Here is an 18,644-nt window from a genome sequence, read left to right on the forward strand (position 1 = left end):
TTTGTCACATATATATGAAGACTGCGTTCATTGCCAGCATGGGGTGAGAAGAAGCCAGCTGCAGTTAAACGGGAATGCGGGCTGAATTGGCTATAGCATTAGCTGCTGGCGATGGGCGAGTTGTGATGTCCGTTCGATTAGGTTGATTGGTTTTTCGCGTGTAAATTCGTACTTTTCGTAGCAACCGGTCACAAATTATCCCGACAAAAGCGATATAAAATGTCCAATCAGTTTTATCGCTGAATAAGCGATAAGCGCATGCCGAGTTCATTTTTCTATCGTTTTGCTTTCTCCCCACGCTTCCCACTTAACGAAGAGACGTGAAGAAGTGCTTTCGATAATCTCTTTTAAAGGCCCTCTTCCATAGAAAGACTCAGAGAATTAAACTGCTCGTTGATTGACGCCTTCGTAATCTTCGGTTATTTTCATTCGCGTGAATTTCAGTGGCAAAATGTTCCGTTCGATTCAAAGGGAAACACGACGGGAGAACGGTGAATTTAATCAGCTAGTTAAGAATATTAACTTGCGCCGATAGAAGAGATATTATCTCGGTCGATAGAATTGTAAAAAATGATATAACCTTGAGCATACACTGATACTCGATCTTACTGCGACAGCAATACTGCACTGCAAAACAAACCCAGGACGCGAATGGCGTAATTATCTCCGGCGTGAACATCATTAATAGTGCGAGACATGTAATTACCGCTCAATATCGCTTTATTTTTTTTCAGAGTGCCGCGAAATAGTTTATTGCCTGATAGTTTATAGTTTGCAAAAACGGTCATTAGAATTTGATTATGAAATACTTAATGGATTATTGCTAACAATACTGCTATTGTTAAAGCACTTGAATAAAGTTTAAAATCAAAGATTTTGGACAATTTTGTCCATATATCAAGACAAATAAAATTACGTAAAAAATTGTTAAAATATCTCATTATATATTTTTTTTTTTGTGAATATAGATAAAGTTATTATCATATTTTATAATAATTATATATATATAATAATAAAATTGTGATATTATTTTAATAAAAAAAATCACTCATGTTAATAAAAAGATACTAAAAATATTGAAATGAGAACATATCTCTGTCAATTAGATATCTTTTCTTTCTTTCTTGCAAGTTTAAAGCACGCTGATCTGAAAGAGAAAAATATTATTAATGCTATTTTAATTAAAATAATTAAATTAATAAAATGTGAATTCCGTAGAAAATCGTTTATTCTGAAAAACTTTTATGTATCGATTATTGATGTGTTCGACTTTTCTATAGTTGGGAAGAGAAGAGAAGGGAAGAGTTGATGGGGACATCTTAGTTTAGCGATAGTTTCACGTGGCTGACATTGTTTCCCCAATGAAGTGTTATCGATATGTTAACTTGTGGTTCATTCAGTCGCGATCGTTGATTATGCGAATGCAGCTTTTAGTCGATTAACGATTCAATACAACGAATAATTATTGTCTTAAATATATATGTATTTAAAAAGTATCGATGTAAAATTGAAGTTGTGAAGCAAACTACTAACTATAGCGTTAAAATATAATTCTCTAAAAATGGTGAAGACTTTGAGCTGCATGTGCTAATTTATAGTAAGGCGAAGTATTTACAGACACACAAGTCCTCTGTTTGCTTAATGGTGGTATGTTACGGTTTATACTATGTGCTTTGAAAGAAAACGAACGGATGCGTATACCTAAACAGAGTCGTTCTTAGACCAAGTTAGATTTTAATAAATAATTACTTCTCTGCCCTTCTCTCCTGACAGCATAAAATATATTCGTTACAAAAATATAATCACAGTTGTTTGTATGTGTGCGCATGTGATTATAAATGAAGAAAAGTGCATATTTCAGTTTTAAACTTACGAATAAATAACTAGAGATCTTTTTCTTTTATAACATATAAGGGAAAAATATTTTTAATTCTTAAAATGTTTGGTGGCAAAAGATTTGATTTTTAACGTTTGCATATTATATTATTGTATAATATAGTAGTTACACAGAAAATATTGCATTTGTGTTAGAAGCGGTTCACACAAGTTCTTGTTAAAATTTTGTATTGAAAAATAAGAAATTGGGCTCTAATTGAGATAAAACACTAAGTAACATTTAAATAACGGAAAATTAAGAACAATAATCGCGCGTAATTCGTGCGTTACACACAATTTGTGTATAATACATTATATTTTAGAGTGCCTTACATTACTTTACAGAAATATTGGACACTTCGGCTGCATTCAAGCTATTATCAGCGATCTTCAATAAGTGAATTCCATTAATTAGTAACCACAGTAGATTCAGAATGTAGTAGAAAGACCCTTATTTTAATTACTATATTTGAAAAGTAACTGTCATTTGCTGTAAAACTAAATAAATTTTTAATATATCTGAATATTGATTTAACATCATATTATGTTATTTGAATATTTTGAATTAAATTGATTTAATCTGTCTTAGTATTAAAATATAATTTATAAATTATATTTTAAATAAATAATATAAAAATGTTCTTTTTAAACGTGTTACGTTTTTTATGTTCTTCCTTTATATAATATTTATATTGCTTTCTAATGTATTTATCTCATGTTAAAGTAACACAAAAATTGAATGGATCATTTAGTGAAAAGTGTCAAATTTAACACAATTTTCTGTCTATGTATTGTTCATATAGTTAATAATTAATCGAAACATGAAATGAGACCATAGTATTGAAAATAGCTTGTGTTTTCTAAAAAATCAGTTACATCTTAATTTCCGTTAATCATTTAACAGTCTTGTCAGGATAATTATCCGCATTAAATGTTGATACCACGCGTCAGCACCGTTTTTTCGTATCCCTGATATAATGAGAAATCGTTATACGTGCACGATTCAGACCTTGGTACGGTGCGATAAGATCCTTTGACAGAAGATGTACGGCGTTCACAGAAAGAAACCGCCGGATTGTACACAAGAACTCGTTGCACCATATTCGGAAGCGCCGTATTTTTGCAGGACTGGACGAAGATATTTTACCGCCCCGAACAGAACCGCAATTTTTGGACTTATTATATAATTTGCAGTATACTTTTTAACGGAGTTCATAATATCATTATTCAGGTTTTTTAAATAAATAAATAAATGATTGGTATTACACTTACTTTATTACACTTAATAATTTCTACGCATTATATAATATTCTGTTCTAATTTATATGTAGTGCTATATATAAAAATTATTACTAATGTTTTGGAGTTAATTATTATTATATAATTAATTACAACATCGACGAACATTAACAGATAATCTGATTTTCTTTGATTTATACTAATTTATTTTTAAACAGTAATAAAAATATAATATCATTTGTATATACCGTCATACATACAATGTAGTGATAAATTATATCTTATTTCTTTTCTGTCTTTTGGAAAATCGACAATTCCGTTAAACTTAATAGGATCTTTTCTTAATGTCTCTGAGCTTTTATGAGGTAAGCTCCAGGGCGACTGATTTCCGCACGAGACAGACTGTCTTGCGTGCGTTGATCTCACGGCTTACTTTACTTTAAGTACATGATCACCATTTGCCATTTCTTTCCGTCTGCATGTTACTCACGTAAGCTACGTTTCCTACAAGATAACTATGTCCATTCATTCATTCATTCATCAGTAACGTCTATCGGTTAGTATGTTTTCCTCGAGGCTCGTTAAAGCGCGCTATCGACTGTGGATGACTTTCAAATTCCAAATGAGAAGTCTATATCTTCTGAACCGTCAAGCGTATACTGAATGGGTGTGTTGCATTTATTGGAGAAAGTTACTTCTGCGTTTGGGAATTGGTGTAAAATTTTTTTGTTAAAAATTTTTTTCACGTCAGTATCGATCGAGAATACGACGGAATATATACATATCAGAATATGTATACATACCTACTGTTTTTTCGAATACTCATGCAAAGTAAACGGACAAAGTTACAGTCAAAATTGCAGTTTGAAAATTATTATTTCTTACAGGTTCCTTTCTTGCGTTGCGAGACGACGACACTTGCGAGTTCTTTCTGCGTGGCGCTAATTTAATATGCAGCGATGCAAGTGCCGCATGTCGCTCGTCTAAATATAATTCTCCAGACGTGTTAGAAGAACAGCAGATATATTTCGCGAAATGTGCAGCAGTAACGATTCTACATCAGTAAACACAAAACGCTAAAATGCGTGAAAGCTGACATCATCTATCTTTCTATTTTTATCGGCATGCCGATGCTCGTAGCGTATTTCTTGTAAGCTGGTTGCATCACGACGCATGAAATCAGCATGCGATCAATTTACTATCGTGCAGATGATGACGAGTTGGTCGACAGCATACCATCTCGAGTACTTAACAATCCGATAAAGAGTGAACAGGTACTTGTAGTATCCACCACGACTTGCTGTCAGTCGACCTAAATTTCGAGTTTACTGCTTCAGTCGCCGAGGTCAACTAGTGTCAACGCGATAGATGATGATGAGCCGTCGTTGTTACGTTGACAATAATTTTACGAGCGAGTAAAACTGTCAGTGGATCAATTGTTGCTCCATTTAATGTATTATAAATTGCGAAAGTATTCCAAGTATTCATAAACGCGTAAGGAATAATTGAGGGTCTCCGAGACGAAGTGACATTTGCGTGAAGCTTTTCCTTTGCCGAAATAAATTTTGCCCAAAATACATAAATATCGTGGAATAAATATATTTATTTCAATTATCAAAAAATGTCGGGTATGTTAAGTCAGCACCCGAACTATAGTACTCAGGAGTTCTGATTAGAGTTCCCACTTCCTTTTGACGAGACGAAGAGTTCCCTATAGTTAATAACAATAGTTCCGCTCAATAAACATTTTTTTTACATTTTTTAAAAATGGGGTGCTAACTTTTTAACGAAATTCAAGGTCGCATAGTTCTGATCAGCTTAACAGAAGTATTTTGTGAATACCTAGAGTTCTTAATACATAAAAAACATTTTTGAAGAATAATAAAGTTTTAAAAAAATAGTAGAAATCTTTGAAAATTTTTTTGAGAGTACCGAATAGTTCTAAGTTGCGTTTCTTATAGTACTCGACGAGTTCTATCGAAAACTGTAAATTTTTAAATAAGTATATCTCAGAAACCGTTGGTCCAATCGCTTTTTCACCTTACAGTTTTCGATAGAACTCGTCGAGAACTATAAGAAACGCTACTCAGAACTACTCGGTACTCTCAAAAAAATTTTCAAAGATTTCTACTATTTTTTTAAAACTTTATTATTCTTCAAAAATGTTTTTTATGTATTAAGAACTCTAGGTATTCACAAAATACTTCTGTTAAGCTGATCAGAACTATGCGATCTTGAATTTCGTTGAAAAGTTAGCAACCCATTTTTAAAAAATTATTAAAAAATGATTATTAAGCGCATATGTCATTAAAAATCATAGAGAACTCTTCGTGTCGTCAAAAAGAAGCAGGAATTATCATCAGAACTATTGTATCTAAAAATTAATTTTTCAAAAATTTTTAATTTTTTTTTTAATATTCGAAAATTTTTTTTATATATCAGGAACTCTAGGCAATCGCAAATTGAAGCTATTAAGCCGCTCAGAACTATTCCACCTCGAAATTCGATAAAAAGTTAGCACCCCATTTTTAAAAAATGTAAAAGAATGTTTATTGAGCGGAACTCTTGTTATTAACTATAGGGAACTCTTCGTCTCGTCAAAAGGAAGTGGGAACTCTAATCAGAACTCCTGAGTACTGTAGTTGGGGTGCTAACTTAACATACCCAAAAATATCTCAGTTTGCTTTTGAATTACGATTATCGATTATTTCTCTTTCGAACAATAAAGATTAACTTTAATCTCGATTTAACTCACTTTTTATTTTCTAATTCTAAGAATTAGAAAAAAATAAAGTACATTAAACCGAGCTTAAAGTTAATCTACATTAGTAAAAATAGGATTTATACCCGTTTCTATTATAATAGTTTGAGTTTAGTCAACTAATTGTTCATCTTTTTTTTTAGTTTAGAATTAAAAAAAAATGAATAATGAGTTGAATCGAAATTATAAAATTAATCTACATTGTTTTAGAAACAATGTTTAGGACATTAGTAGAATAGGAAATATTTCGCAAGTCTCCGATGATTTTATAATAATTTTCGATGATTCTAATGCAAATCTACGATTAAATTATAAACAAAGAAAAGTAAAAATTATATTTATACATTGACAAGCGATGCATTTCCTGCATTTTAAGATATTAATTACGTATATATACAATATTGTACATATATATAGTAGATTGTAAATATAATATGTATGTTAATGTAGAGTGTACACGTTATTCGTATCATTTTTCAATTGTTAATTTAACTGATTATCACGATTGAATTGTCTAAACATATTAAATTCACATTCACATGTATACAGAACGCAGAAATCTGAGAAGTATTCTCCAATTTCCATCGATTCTATGTTAAATAATTATCGGTTTATTGAAAGACGAATTTCCGGAGAATTTTAATTAAGTATATAGGTAATGTAATATATATGAATACTTGTACGTCAGTTTATCGAATTGTAATATTAATGTTAATTAACATGAAATACTTTTGACTTTTATAATTTTGTATAAATAATGAATTACGTAATGAGATATTTCTCTTGGGCCTGATTGCACCAACGTGATTTCGATTTTAAGCGAAACTTAAACTGTCTTCCTTTCGGCTTTAAAACAAGATAGATAGAGCTTTAAGTCTCGCTTAAAATTAAAAAGTGTTGGTGCAACCGGGCCTTAGAATATTTAAAGATTTTGCTAAATTTATTCTGAAAAGTTTAATAATTAATAATTAATAATAATGTTACAGATGAGCGGGAAGACGTGCAGAAAAAGACATTCGCCAAATGGATAAATTCACAGCTTCTCAAGGTAAAGGATCTTATTTAGTCCAATTACACCTTTCGCCTGTTATTATTATACACTCTATTTATTCGTGGGACTGTACCGCACGCACGGTATGCAAGAGGTTTCGCTCTTAAATCTCTTCATGCATGGAACGTAATAAGTATCTACTTGTTACACACGTGTTCGTACTAATGCGTTATCTCCTAACGCGATATAATAGCACGTTGAGCGGATGCTTCCAGCGAGAAAAAAAAACACAAGACGGATGTTTAATCTATCATACTTTCCGTAGAATCATCACGAGCCGATCAATGATCTGTTCATCGATTTACGAGATGGAAATCGCTTGCTGTCACTTCTGGAAGTGCTCACTTCTAAGACTTATGTAAGTATATGTATGCCGCGTGCCTATCCGCACATCGCTATAATCGCTTAGCGTGGCTTAGCGCTGATCCGTAATTTTGCGCAAGTTTATCCGTGTCGACGATGGACTGTCGAAAGCGTTGTTAGATCGCAAAGGTGATTGTTAGAGCATCTCTTGGCCGACGGCGCTTCCTAATAAAATTATTCCTTATGCATTCCGCGTCGGCATACTCGCGTTCGCCGTGGCGAATTGCGAACAGGTGCGCGTGTATCGGGATATATTTGCATAAGAGTGCACGATTACGAATGCATGGTAGGCGTAAGAATGTTCTATTCCCGAGATATAATACCGCGTCGCGGCATTTGCATTGCCCCACGCAAGTGTTTGCTTTCATCGTTGAAATTTATTTTGTACAAAATGGCCCATGTAGAATTTAGGACGCTTTATGTTAAAATAAAACGCGCGAGCTCCAGTATAATCGTATATGTTTCTTTAAAGCGAGATAACGTATAATAGCGAGGATACTTATTTTACAGAAACGAGAACGCGGTCGGATGCGAGTGCATCATCTCAATAATGTTAATAAAGCATTACAAATTCTTGAACAGAATAACGTAAGTATATAATTGCAGCATTTATACTGTGTTATATTCTAGGAATGTTTGCTAAGCGAATTACTGCTTAACAGAATTACGAAACAGAAACAAAAATCGCTAAAACAAATCTTGTTTTATTTTATGATAATTATAAGATATTGTTTATAGAAGTAAATTAGTAGATTTTTTATAATAAAATAAATAAAAGTATCAATTCCATCAAAGCTATTTATGATATATAATATTTCAGGTGAAACTTGTTAATATTAGTAGTAATGATATTGTTGACGGCAATCCTAAATTGACACTTGGTTTGGTATGGAGTATTATTCTTCATTGGCAAGTAAGTTTTCGCGATGACATTTTTTGTATAAATATTGAACTATACAAATTACGACAGAGTTCGTTTTATTTTAATTTGTAATAATTCAATTCATGTCATTTATAATTTTGAAGATAATAACTTTCTAATTTTATGCTGCACACAGGTCATTATCAGCATAAGAAAATCTCTTATGTAAACTAAAATCTGGTTATAACATGCCTTTGTCATACTAAGTAATTAATCATTTATGCCACAAGTTTTAATTCATTATATGGAACAGAACCTAGTTTATACGAAATTATTTTCTATTTTCAAATTTAAAAGATAATAAAAACTTTTTGAATAAAATGAATTTAAGTCGCATTAATGTGTCAAAAATAATTTTAGTGTAGTAATATTGAAGGATTAGTGAAGTATTTATTTTTAACAGTATTAAACTTTTGTAGCTTTTTAAAATTTAAATTTGTCGTAATTGTAATAGGAAGAAAAACCATATTCGCGTATAAAATATTTTCTTTTTATTTTATAAATGCAACAAACAGAAAATATTTCTAAAATAAAATATTTTATGTCGGATTATTTCTATTTATCAATTAATTATCTCAATCTATCTTGTCTATTTTCTATTGATCAATTTTTCTATATTACGTATAAACAGGTACATTATCACTTGAAAGATCTAATGACAGAATTACAACAGACCAATTTAGAAAAGACACTTCTTGCTTGGTGTCGTCAAAACTCACAGGTAATAATGTAAAAATTTTACAGATATGTATCGTTAAAATAAAACAACAATAATTTATCGCCTTTTTTTTTTAGAATTATCCTGGTGTTGATATTAAAAATTTTACAACGTCTTGGTCGGACGGCTTAGCATTTAACGCAATTTTACATAAATGGAAATCTCATTTGTTTGACTTTAATAATATCGCGCGTAAACATCCAAATGCTAGATTGGATCATGCTTTTCGGCTCGCACAAGAACATCTTGATATCGAACGTCTTTTGGATCCCGAAGGTAATTCAACATTTGAGAGATTCTACATAATACTTTATATATAATAATGTTAATTTTTTTCTTTGTATTTTATATATTTGATACGAAAATTTATGAAATTTATCATAATCAAGTTTCTAAAAGTATATAAAAATTTAAAGCTACGAAAAATTGCAAAATCTATTGAATAGAGCAAATTGCTGTTAAATTTTACATGTCATTGCGTAAAATGTAAAGTCGACTTTTACAATGTCATATTTTATTTTAGATGTCAATACTTCAGTACCGGATAAAAAATCCATAATGATGTACGTTATGTGTCTCTTCCAATCGTTACCACATTCCGGAGACGACATAGGTGAGCTAGATCTTTCAATAGCAAGTGACAGTACTCCAGTTAGTCCCGTTACAACACCAGGAACAGAGGTATGTGAATCGTAATTTAATAAATGGACGAGAAAATTACATTATATTAACGTATGACGTATAAACAAAATTAATTCACAGAGTACTTTAACGTTCGGAAATTTTGGAATGCCAGCATCTCGCCCGATGAGTTTAGCTACAAATGTTTCCGTCGAGCTCGGCGGCTATCAGGTTGCACTTGAGGATGTTTTAACGTGGCTTTTGGAAGCAGAAGATAAACTGAATCATGCCCCCGAGCCGGGCTCGACTCTAGAGATATTAAAACAACAATTCCACGAACATGAAACCTTCTTGATGGAACTATCCGGTCATCAAGATGGAGTAGGAACTGTTCTAGAGGAAGGTGCAAGATTGTTAGCTGAAGGCGGATTGCATAAAGATGAAGAGCACGAGGTTCGTGTGCAGATGTCTTTACTAAATTCTCGTTGGGAAGGTCTTCGAATGCGCGCTATGGAAAGACAAACAAGAATTCACGAAGTATGTATCTATTTTGTTGATGAAAATAATATAATGTAGGGATATTTTTAATACGACGTTGAGTTGTTTTATCTACAAATAAAATCTATGACTATTTCCAGGTCCTGATGCAAATGCAACAGGCTCAGCTAGATGCATTACGACAATGGTTAACAAAAACGGAAGATCGAATTTCGTTGATGGCAGCAACTGAATTAAATCCATCGACTTTCGAAGAACAACTGAAACATCTTAACGAACTAGAACAAGATATTCATGCGCAACAAGACGTAGTCGACGGTATGAGGAATATGGTAGTAGTCGTAGATGAAGAAAATTCCGAGGCGGTTTATGCGCAAATGGAAGATCAGTTATCTGCTCTCGGTGAACGTTGGAGTCATATAGGCCAATGGAAAGAGGAACGACGTCAGCGATTGGAATCTTTATCTACGCTTTGGCAGAGTATTACTGATGATTACAAAAGGCTAGTAGCATGGTTGAATGAAACGGAAATTACGTTAAAACAAATGGAAGCCAACCCGGCATCCGAATTTGGCGAAGTCTTAGATAGAATAAAGAAATTACAAATCCTTAAAGCAGAAATGGATATAAATCAGAAAAAATTAACTTCTCTACAAGAATCAATTCAGGATTTAGATGGTAACAGTTCGTCTTCAGAATACGCGAGTATTCTGGAAAAGATCGAAAACCTGCAGGATCGATGGGAAGCTGTTGGACAAATCATGGAAGTTCAATCCCAAAGGGTAATTCAAGATCTTAGAATATTACATTTTAAAAAAGATTATATTTTGCTTTTTAATTTTAATTTTTATTATATTGCGCATTAGATAACAAATTCTGGATTTGAATTTGACTTAACGTCTGAAGAGAATATAACAACTGTTAAAGGAAACGAATGGATGTCCGAAACGGTAACTAGTATAGCATATAAAGAAGAAATTACTGCAACAGTACGTTTATTTTTTCTTATTTTTCTCAATATTTTTCAGTATTTTTTACTTTTGTGACTTATGTAACTTCTATACTTCTTTTTAGTCAACGCCATATAGTGATTCAAAGAAACGGCGTGTTGATAATACTACTAAACATGAGTTTGAATCAGCATTACTTCATCTTTATAAATGGCTAGATTACGTCGATTTAGAAATTGGTCGATCGGAGGGAGTATTTGATGAATTAAGCGTGGAAGAGAAGAAAGTTGTTTATGAAGATACTCTTGCAGACATGGACTTGCATAGAAATGAATATGATAAAGTTCTTGAAATTGGTAAACAGCTCATTGATGAATTAAAAAATGCGAACGAATCCACCGAGGAAGAGGAATCCAAGATTAAAGACATACAAAATTGTTGGATAGCAACAAATAACCGTCTTCAAGAAATAAAGAGACGCATAGATTATTTGGAGGAAGTAAAGAAATTCCGGACTGAATTAGCCAGTTTAAATTTGATGTTAGAAAGTTACACCAAATGGTTCGAGACAAATAAAGAAAATAATCAGATAGAACCATTTAGGGTAAACTAAAATATTTTTTAATATGATTTAATTTGTAATATGTGTATATATAATGTTTTAATTTTAATTTTAAATTATATTATTCAGGTTAAAATGAAATCAATGAAATCTCACGATGAGCGTATAAGAAGGTTGGTTGAAAAAGTAAAAGAATTATCAGAAAATCAAGTTACTATTACAGAAACTAGTAATATGGATACAGATGTAAAAGCGTTTCTTGTTAACTGGGAGAATTTACATACAATGTAAGTATTATTATAGGTATATATTTATAATACATTAATATATAAATTTGTTGTGTTATTTAATACAATACAGGTTATTGGACCGATTAACTGAAATAACTAATGCTATCGATCGAACACCGCCTAAAAAGTATACTGAAGCAATTACCAATCTGATGTCATTTATCAACAATGTCGAAGGTTTCCTATTGTCAGAACATATAATTATGTCAGATGAAAAGATTATGGAAGAACAAATAAAAAGATTTAAAAATATACAAAACTCGTTAAAAGAACAGGAAGAAACTTTCAGATACGTTAACTCTACTGGACAAGATTTAATAGTAAAGATAAGCGATGATACTTCAGCACAGCGGCTTAAAGATGAATTGCAGGACTTGAATACTAAATGGAGTGATATCCCTATCATTTTAGAAGAGAAACAACAGACTCTTACCAAAGGTAAATAGAAAATAAATACAAATAATATGCAAAAGAAGTATTTGTTTTTTATGTCCATTTTAGTTGTTATGATTATATAGGAACTTTATTAATATATAATGTTTTAGATATTACAATTTTACAAACATTTAATACTGAACTTTCTACCCTTGAATCTTGGTTGGAAAAATCATCATTGTATCTAGAAAATTTATACAAAGATAACGTTGTGGATAATGTTGAAACAACAGAACATAAATTACAACAAATTCACTCATTTTCTCAAGAAATAGATAAAACAAAATCACAGATAGAAGCACTTCGATCATCGGTAAATAGTATACTCAAAACATCAGAAGCTAACTTTACAAGTTTGTTAAACAACAAATTGGAAGCTGTAACATATAAGTGGAACACAATTGTTAATGAGGCTAAAAGTTTAAACGACAAATATGAAAGTGCTTTAAAGAAAAATGATAACGTAAGTATATACTTTGTTATAAATAAAAATATGAATGTTTCTTTATAACTGTTTTGTTTTCTGTTAGATTATTAATGGTATAGAAGATTTTACAAAGTGGTTGTCAAGTTTAGAAAAAGAAATACCAATAGAATCAAGAATAACATCATCGGTTGAACTTTTTCAAGTTCGTGGTCGGTATCAAGCATTAAAAGACAACATTGATAAACGAGTGGAAGAATTTAGAAATTTGAATGAAATGGGAAATGATAAACTGTTAAGTTCAGAAGGATCATCCGTACAAGAGCTTGGTAGGCGTTTTACTTTTTTAAATGCGCGATGGACGGATGTTACAGATCGTATATACGAACGCTATAGACATTTACAAAATGCTAGTCATGAGTACGGAGAATTTCGTGCTTTAGTCGCACAAGAAAGTGATTGGTTGGATAAGCTTGATAAGCGATTAAAAAAGTCGCCTAAAGCTGCTGCAGATGCAGAAGAAATTTCAGAAGAACTGGATGTAAGTTCAATTGTTCAATTTTGTGTAAACATTTAGCAATAATTATTCTATCATTTAAATCAAATAATTAGATTAGAAAAACTAACATTTAAAAAGTTGTTTTAAGTTATTGTTTATCTTTTAAATATTTTGTATAGAAAATGTTAAATTATTTCTCTTAATAGAATTCCGTAATTTTAATTGATTCTTTGCACGTGTGGTACATATACAACATACACTAAAAATGATATATATTATATTTAAGGATTTAGAGAATTACATACGAAATCATCCAGAATCTAGACTTGAGAAAATTCAAGAAATTGGTAAACAACTTATTGATAGTAATATCATGACTCATTCTATTGAAACAGACGTAGAGGGATTAACAAATCGATGGGAAAACTTAAACAAGCAGGTACGCATGTACTTTCTACAAATCTGCGTTTGTCATTAATATAAAGTGTATAATTTATACTAAGATATCCTAAGGAGTTTATGTATGTGCTAAGCATAGGTATGAACATTTGAGACTTTAACAGCTCATAACCGCATGTGGCATTATTATGAATTGCTCAGAATGATTATGTTTGCGTGAAAATTATAATATATATAAAAACTATAATATATAAAATTATAAATAGATGTGCAATAAAATATTAAAGAAAAATTTTAAATAGTGTATCATTGTATTATATGTACAATTGTATATATGTTCTGATTGACTGAGAAAAAAACTGTAATGATCAATTATCGCAAGTCTAATACTTGCTTTGTAAAGTTAGTTTAGTTAGAAAGATAGAGTATTATGTTTTGAGTAGGCAGGGCAACGGGCCAAGCTGTTGGAAGGATCAGTGAAGCAAGCCCAACAATCGGAAGGGCGTATTCTTGCCCTTCAGCATTCTTTAACACAAATAGACTCCGTACTAACTGCACGTCTTGATTGCGACCTCACTGCTGATGATTTACCTCACGATTATCAGGTCTGTCCACGAAAAAAGTAATACGTATATTATGTCATATTGTAGTATGTATAATTAAAGGAATCATCCATAATCTAAAAATATTAAAACTGTAATGTTACGAATTTGTTGCTTATGAATAATTGTTATTTAAAAGCTTGTCGACGTTTAATTAAAAAGAAATTATAATTATAATAACATCTCTTGAAATATGTTTCTTATATTTAACATACAGTTGTTATGATAAATAACAATTATAAATACACATTGTATAAATAAAATTTAAAATAATTAAGAAAAAAGTAAACAGATATCAATATATTTTTACTCTGTATATAACGAGATTATGAAAATAGCATGATTGCGCGAAAGAATGTGGTTACTATAATCTGCATCTTTTATATCAATCTTACTAACTATAATTATATCACAAAAAGAATGTAAAATTTTACTAATTCATATAACGAAGTATGATATACCTACATATATGATAGATATTATTTATTTTATGCATAATTATGTATTATGGCTACAGAAATTAATGGAAGAATTAGAACAACAAAGTGCTACACTCGAGGAAATGGCATCACAAATTGAATCGTACAAAGCTTCTGGTAAACAAGAAGCTGCACTTCGACTCCAAGAACAAATGTCCCTGATTGAACAGAAATATGCCAAAGTACAAAGAAAGTTTCAACGCTTTCGTTGTCCGACTAATATAGAACCTAGATTATCGAGAGCTTTACGAGAACTCAGGGGAATAGAAGAAGCAACTTGTTTGTTAGAATTATCATCAGAAGATCCCGAAGTCATCGAGGGTCAATTAAAACATTGTCTGGTAGCTACACGTTTATTCAAATATTGCATAATCTATGAAATTAATGATAAATCAATAATTTATTTGTTATTTTGTAGCGTTTTTATCAAACTTTAAGTGAGATTAAGGGTGAAATTGAATGTATAATTGTAACTGGAAGAAAATTAGTTGAAGATAAAGCTGTTCCCGAGCCAGACAAATTTTCAAAGCGAATTGATATGTTAAAGGAATTATATAATAAGGTAAATAATAAGTTATTCATTTTTTAGAAAAAACAATTAAAAACATAAATCAAATATTTAAATTTATTTCAGCTTGGTCTTCACATAACGGAATTTAAATCCATATTAGAAACGGCATTAGACTTGTCACGCGACATGCATAAAAGTATGGCGTATATTAATATGTCTGTTGAAAGTATAAACAAGGAATTAGATACACAAAAAAGTCTGCCTGACCTACCCGTGAATGCAATATATGTACAAGTAAGTATGTGATAAATTATCCTATTACAAGCTATATATATTTTGTATTCCAGATATAAACGTAAATAACATTAAATATTAATTATATCTTTATTAAATTAAATTATAAATATCTTTTTATTATAAAATTTATAATTGTGTCATTATTTACAGGAGACTCTAACCGAAGTAATTCCGCGTCTCAATGTTATAAGAGACAAATTGTTTGTATCGCAAAATCAATTTTCAAAATTATGCGATCCTATGTACCTCGAACAACTTAAAGAAAAAATGTCTGACGTAATTATAAGATTAGCTAATACAGAAAAGAGATTACGAGTTTGTCAAGGCTCGGAGGTAAATTTTTCATAATATATATATCTGAATTTTATATTATACAAATATACATATTTTTTATCTTTGTAAAAGGATGAGCCTAACGTTGACGAAATAAACGCATGGCTTTTACAAGTTGAAGAGAAGTTGAATAAATTAGATGCGGTTTCAATTGATCAACTTACTGAACATCACTTTGAACAGTGCAAGGTAAATATTCATATATATGATATTAAAATACAATGTATAAGAAATTATGTATATATCTTATCTTTTAATATGTAAAATAATTATTTTGATAAAACACACAACCTCGTAAATAGTTTTATATTATCTCATTATCAGGCTGTGCAAAGTGAAATGATTGAAGCAAAACCTAAAGTTAATCAGCTCCAACGTTATGCATTTCATCCCCAAGTAGCTGAAGTATGTGAAAAATGGGAAGTCATCTCTAACAGAATACAAGTATGTATCTAATTCTTGTTTGAAAATTAAAATTTGTTTATCTATTATCTGTTTTCTAAAGTCAATTTTATCATTCATTGCTTATTCGCTCATGGCTTATTCTTTGCTTTATACTTTAACAATCGGTATATGTAATGCTTGTGCTTGTTAGTACCATTACGTATATCTCTATCACGTAAAACATCTTCATTAATATGTATGCAAGACATTTTATATATTGCAAAGTATGCAGAAATATTCTGATTTATTTCGAATATTAATTTTCATTAACTTTTTTAATATAAACATTTCTAAAATATAAAAAATATCATATTCCAATTTTTTTTACAGCATTATTTAAATGGAGCTATATATATATTTTATATTTAATAATATTACTTTTTCTATATATTATGTATCTTAATGAGTGTTAATAATATATACTTTGTTTTTGAGAAATTTGTAATTAAATTAAAATAATACGTATACGTATATTAAACTTATATTACTTTTATATATATTACTTTTCTCGATAGTATGGAATACCAATTCTGTCCAAGAGGTGGCTCTATCTCTGTAAATAGTGTAATTACTGGCACAAATAAGTATATATTTTGGTGGATAGAAGGATTTGTATTTTATTGATTATTTTTTTATGGTATTGTCTCTCCCCTTGTATAAAATCTACTTTTTATGGAGAATTTACGAGTTGCAAAGTTAGCAGAATCTATTTGAGTGATAGTGCAGAGATTTTTGCATTGGTGATGGATGTCCATGAAAAAATCAGCTTTATATGCACTGTGAATCGCATTGTCACTTTCATTAGACCATGCTTAATATTGTTCCACTATTAACATGCTCTTTCCATTAACTGTCGATTGTCCATAAAGTTTCTGTCACCTATCATATTTTCACAGGAATGGATCCACAAAATCACAGACAATTTATTAATAAAAAGTAAAGCAGAAGTTTCTAAGGGGAGAGACAATTACGGACGCAATAAATTATCTAAACAGCTCGAACAAACTTCAGCACATCCTGCGAAAAAAGAAAAGAAATTAATAGATGAGAATAAAGCGATTTATGGCATAGGATATTTTAATCCTGCATTTGATGATAATCAGTGTGCTGTTAATACACCTGAAAGCTCGCCCACTGATGTGCCTCATCGAAGTAGGAAGTCTTCCGCTAAATCGGAAAAAGTAACGACTAGAATTGTGGATGTTAGTAGAACTGTTAGACGAAAATTAGACATGAGTACCGTGCCTGATGTTGTTCAAACTTCTCAACCACAAGTTGTTCAGGTTGACGACGACTTGCCTTCACCTTGTTCCGATACAGACGTGCATATGACTGATGAGGAAGAATTCTTTTTGGCTAAAAACAGTAAATTGTTTTCTCAAGTATCTAGCAATACTTTGACAGCAACAGAAACGAAAACTTTTAACACAGCTTGTGCACAGCAGAATCCATTTCGAATTGTAGAAGTGAAAGAAATGGAAATTGTAAAATCAGTAGCATCTCCTGAAGATCATGTAATCTTGCCGAGTGCTAATGTTAGTGTTGGATTAATGCCGCAGGTAGTTGAAAGAGTAGAAATTATTGAGGATACCGAGACGGAAGCTGAATCTATTGATACTGACACAGAAGACAAGGAAGTCAAAGGGAAAATATCCTCTACTGCTACTACTGCAGAACAAAACGTTATGAAAAAAGAACTTTTGCCAATTTTAAAAAAGAAAGCTCCTGTCGAACCTCCTCCGCGAAATATTAAAAGACTTATACTAAAATTAAGTACTGATCAGGAAAATCTTACCGATTCAAATAAAAACCCAAAACTTTCCAGTGATGTATTATTAAGAAATGAAGAGGTCGACGCTGCAGGATTTTCGAAAGCTGAATATATTCAGGTAGATCAATTAAAAGAAAGATCAAATAAATCGCCGAAGATAATATCTTCGTGGAAAGACACTGAAAGTGTGGCAGAGTATCTTATATTAGATGACGAAAAATCTGATATAAAAACTAGCAAGCAAACAAAATATGCTACGGTACAAACGTCAGTGGGGACTCAAGGAAACGCAACTAATCAGAATAAGGAAATGACATCTAAGAAAAATACTGAATATTTTATAATACGTGAAAATACTGGTAATGCAAGTCGAAGTGAAGAAGAGAATTTATATAAGAAGTCACCATTACTAAAACGTATAAAAAATCTATCAAAAGATGACACGTTGGAAGATTGCGAAAGCTTTTATGGCAGTGATAAGGAAACAGATGATGCATTGATATTTTCAGACGATACAGAAATTGATGTTGGTAGTTCCAGTTCAGATGGAGAGGACATTAATTTAGGAGAGCATGTTGAGCACCTCTTGGACAAGGTAAC

The 18,644-nt window shown here is 31.1% G+C and overlaps 1 protein-coding gene across 1 annotated transcript in view; it reads left to right on the forward strand.

Moving 5' to 3' along the window:
* The window catches only part of LOC108775093 (dystrophin, isoforms A/C/F/G/H), a 447,682-nt gene that overhangs the window by 14,365 nt on the left and 414,673 nt on the right, over positions 1 to 18,644 (forward strand). The window contains exons 3-26 of the mRNA XM_018541369.1: positions 6,862 to 6,923; positions 7,192 to 7,284; positions 7,800 to 7,877; positions 8,110 to 8,202; positions 8,843 to 8,932; positions 9,007 to 9,205; positions 9,453 to 9,610; positions 9,692 to 10,087; positions 10,189 to 10,830; positions 10,915 to 11,037; positions 11,123 to 11,602; positions 11,690 to 11,847; positions 11,921 to 12,288; positions 12,396 to 12,748; positions 12,816 to 13,250; positions 13,495 to 13,647; positions 14,051 to 14,212; positions 14,727 to 15,029; positions 15,107 to 15,250; positions 15,323 to 15,493; positions 15,647 to 15,829; positions 15,902 to 16,018; positions 16,154 to 16,273; positions 17,170 to 18,639. Of these exons, the coding sequence (XP_018396871.1) occupies positions 6,862 to 6,923; positions 7,192 to 7,284; positions 7,800 to 7,877; positions 8,110 to 8,202; positions 8,843 to 8,932; positions 9,007 to 9,205; positions 9,453 to 9,610; positions 9,692 to 10,087; positions 10,189 to 10,830; positions 10,915 to 11,037; positions 11,123 to 11,602; positions 11,690 to 11,847; positions 11,921 to 12,288; positions 12,396 to 12,748; positions 12,816 to 13,250; positions 13,495 to 13,647; positions 14,051 to 14,212; positions 14,727 to 15,029; positions 15,107 to 15,250; positions 15,323 to 15,493; positions 15,647 to 15,829; positions 15,902 to 16,018; positions 16,154 to 16,273; positions 17,170 to 18,639 (6,551 nt within the window). The remainder of the gene's footprint in view (positions 1 to 6,861; positions 6,924 to 7,191; positions 7,285 to 7,799; positions 7,878 to 8,109; positions 8,203 to 8,842; positions 8,933 to 9,006; positions 9,206 to 9,452; positions 9,611 to 9,691; positions 10,088 to 10,188; positions 10,831 to 10,914; positions 11,038 to 11,122; positions 11,603 to 11,689; positions 11,848 to 11,920; positions 12,289 to 12,395; positions 12,749 to 12,815; positions 13,251 to 13,494; positions 13,648 to 14,050; positions 14,213 to 14,726; positions 15,030 to 15,106; positions 15,251 to 15,322; positions 15,494 to 15,646; positions 15,830 to 15,901; positions 16,019 to 16,153; positions 16,274 to 17,169; positions 18,640 to 18,644) is intronic.

Source organism: Cyphomyrmex costatus, unplaced genomic scaffold (genome assembly GCF_001594065.2).
Source record: "Cyphomyrmex costatus isolate MS0001 unplaced genomic scaffold, Ccosl1.0 scaffold281, whole genome shotgun sequence".
NCBI lineage: Eukaryota > Metazoa > Arthropoda > Insecta > Hymenoptera > Formicidae > Cyphomyrmex > Cyphomyrmex costatus.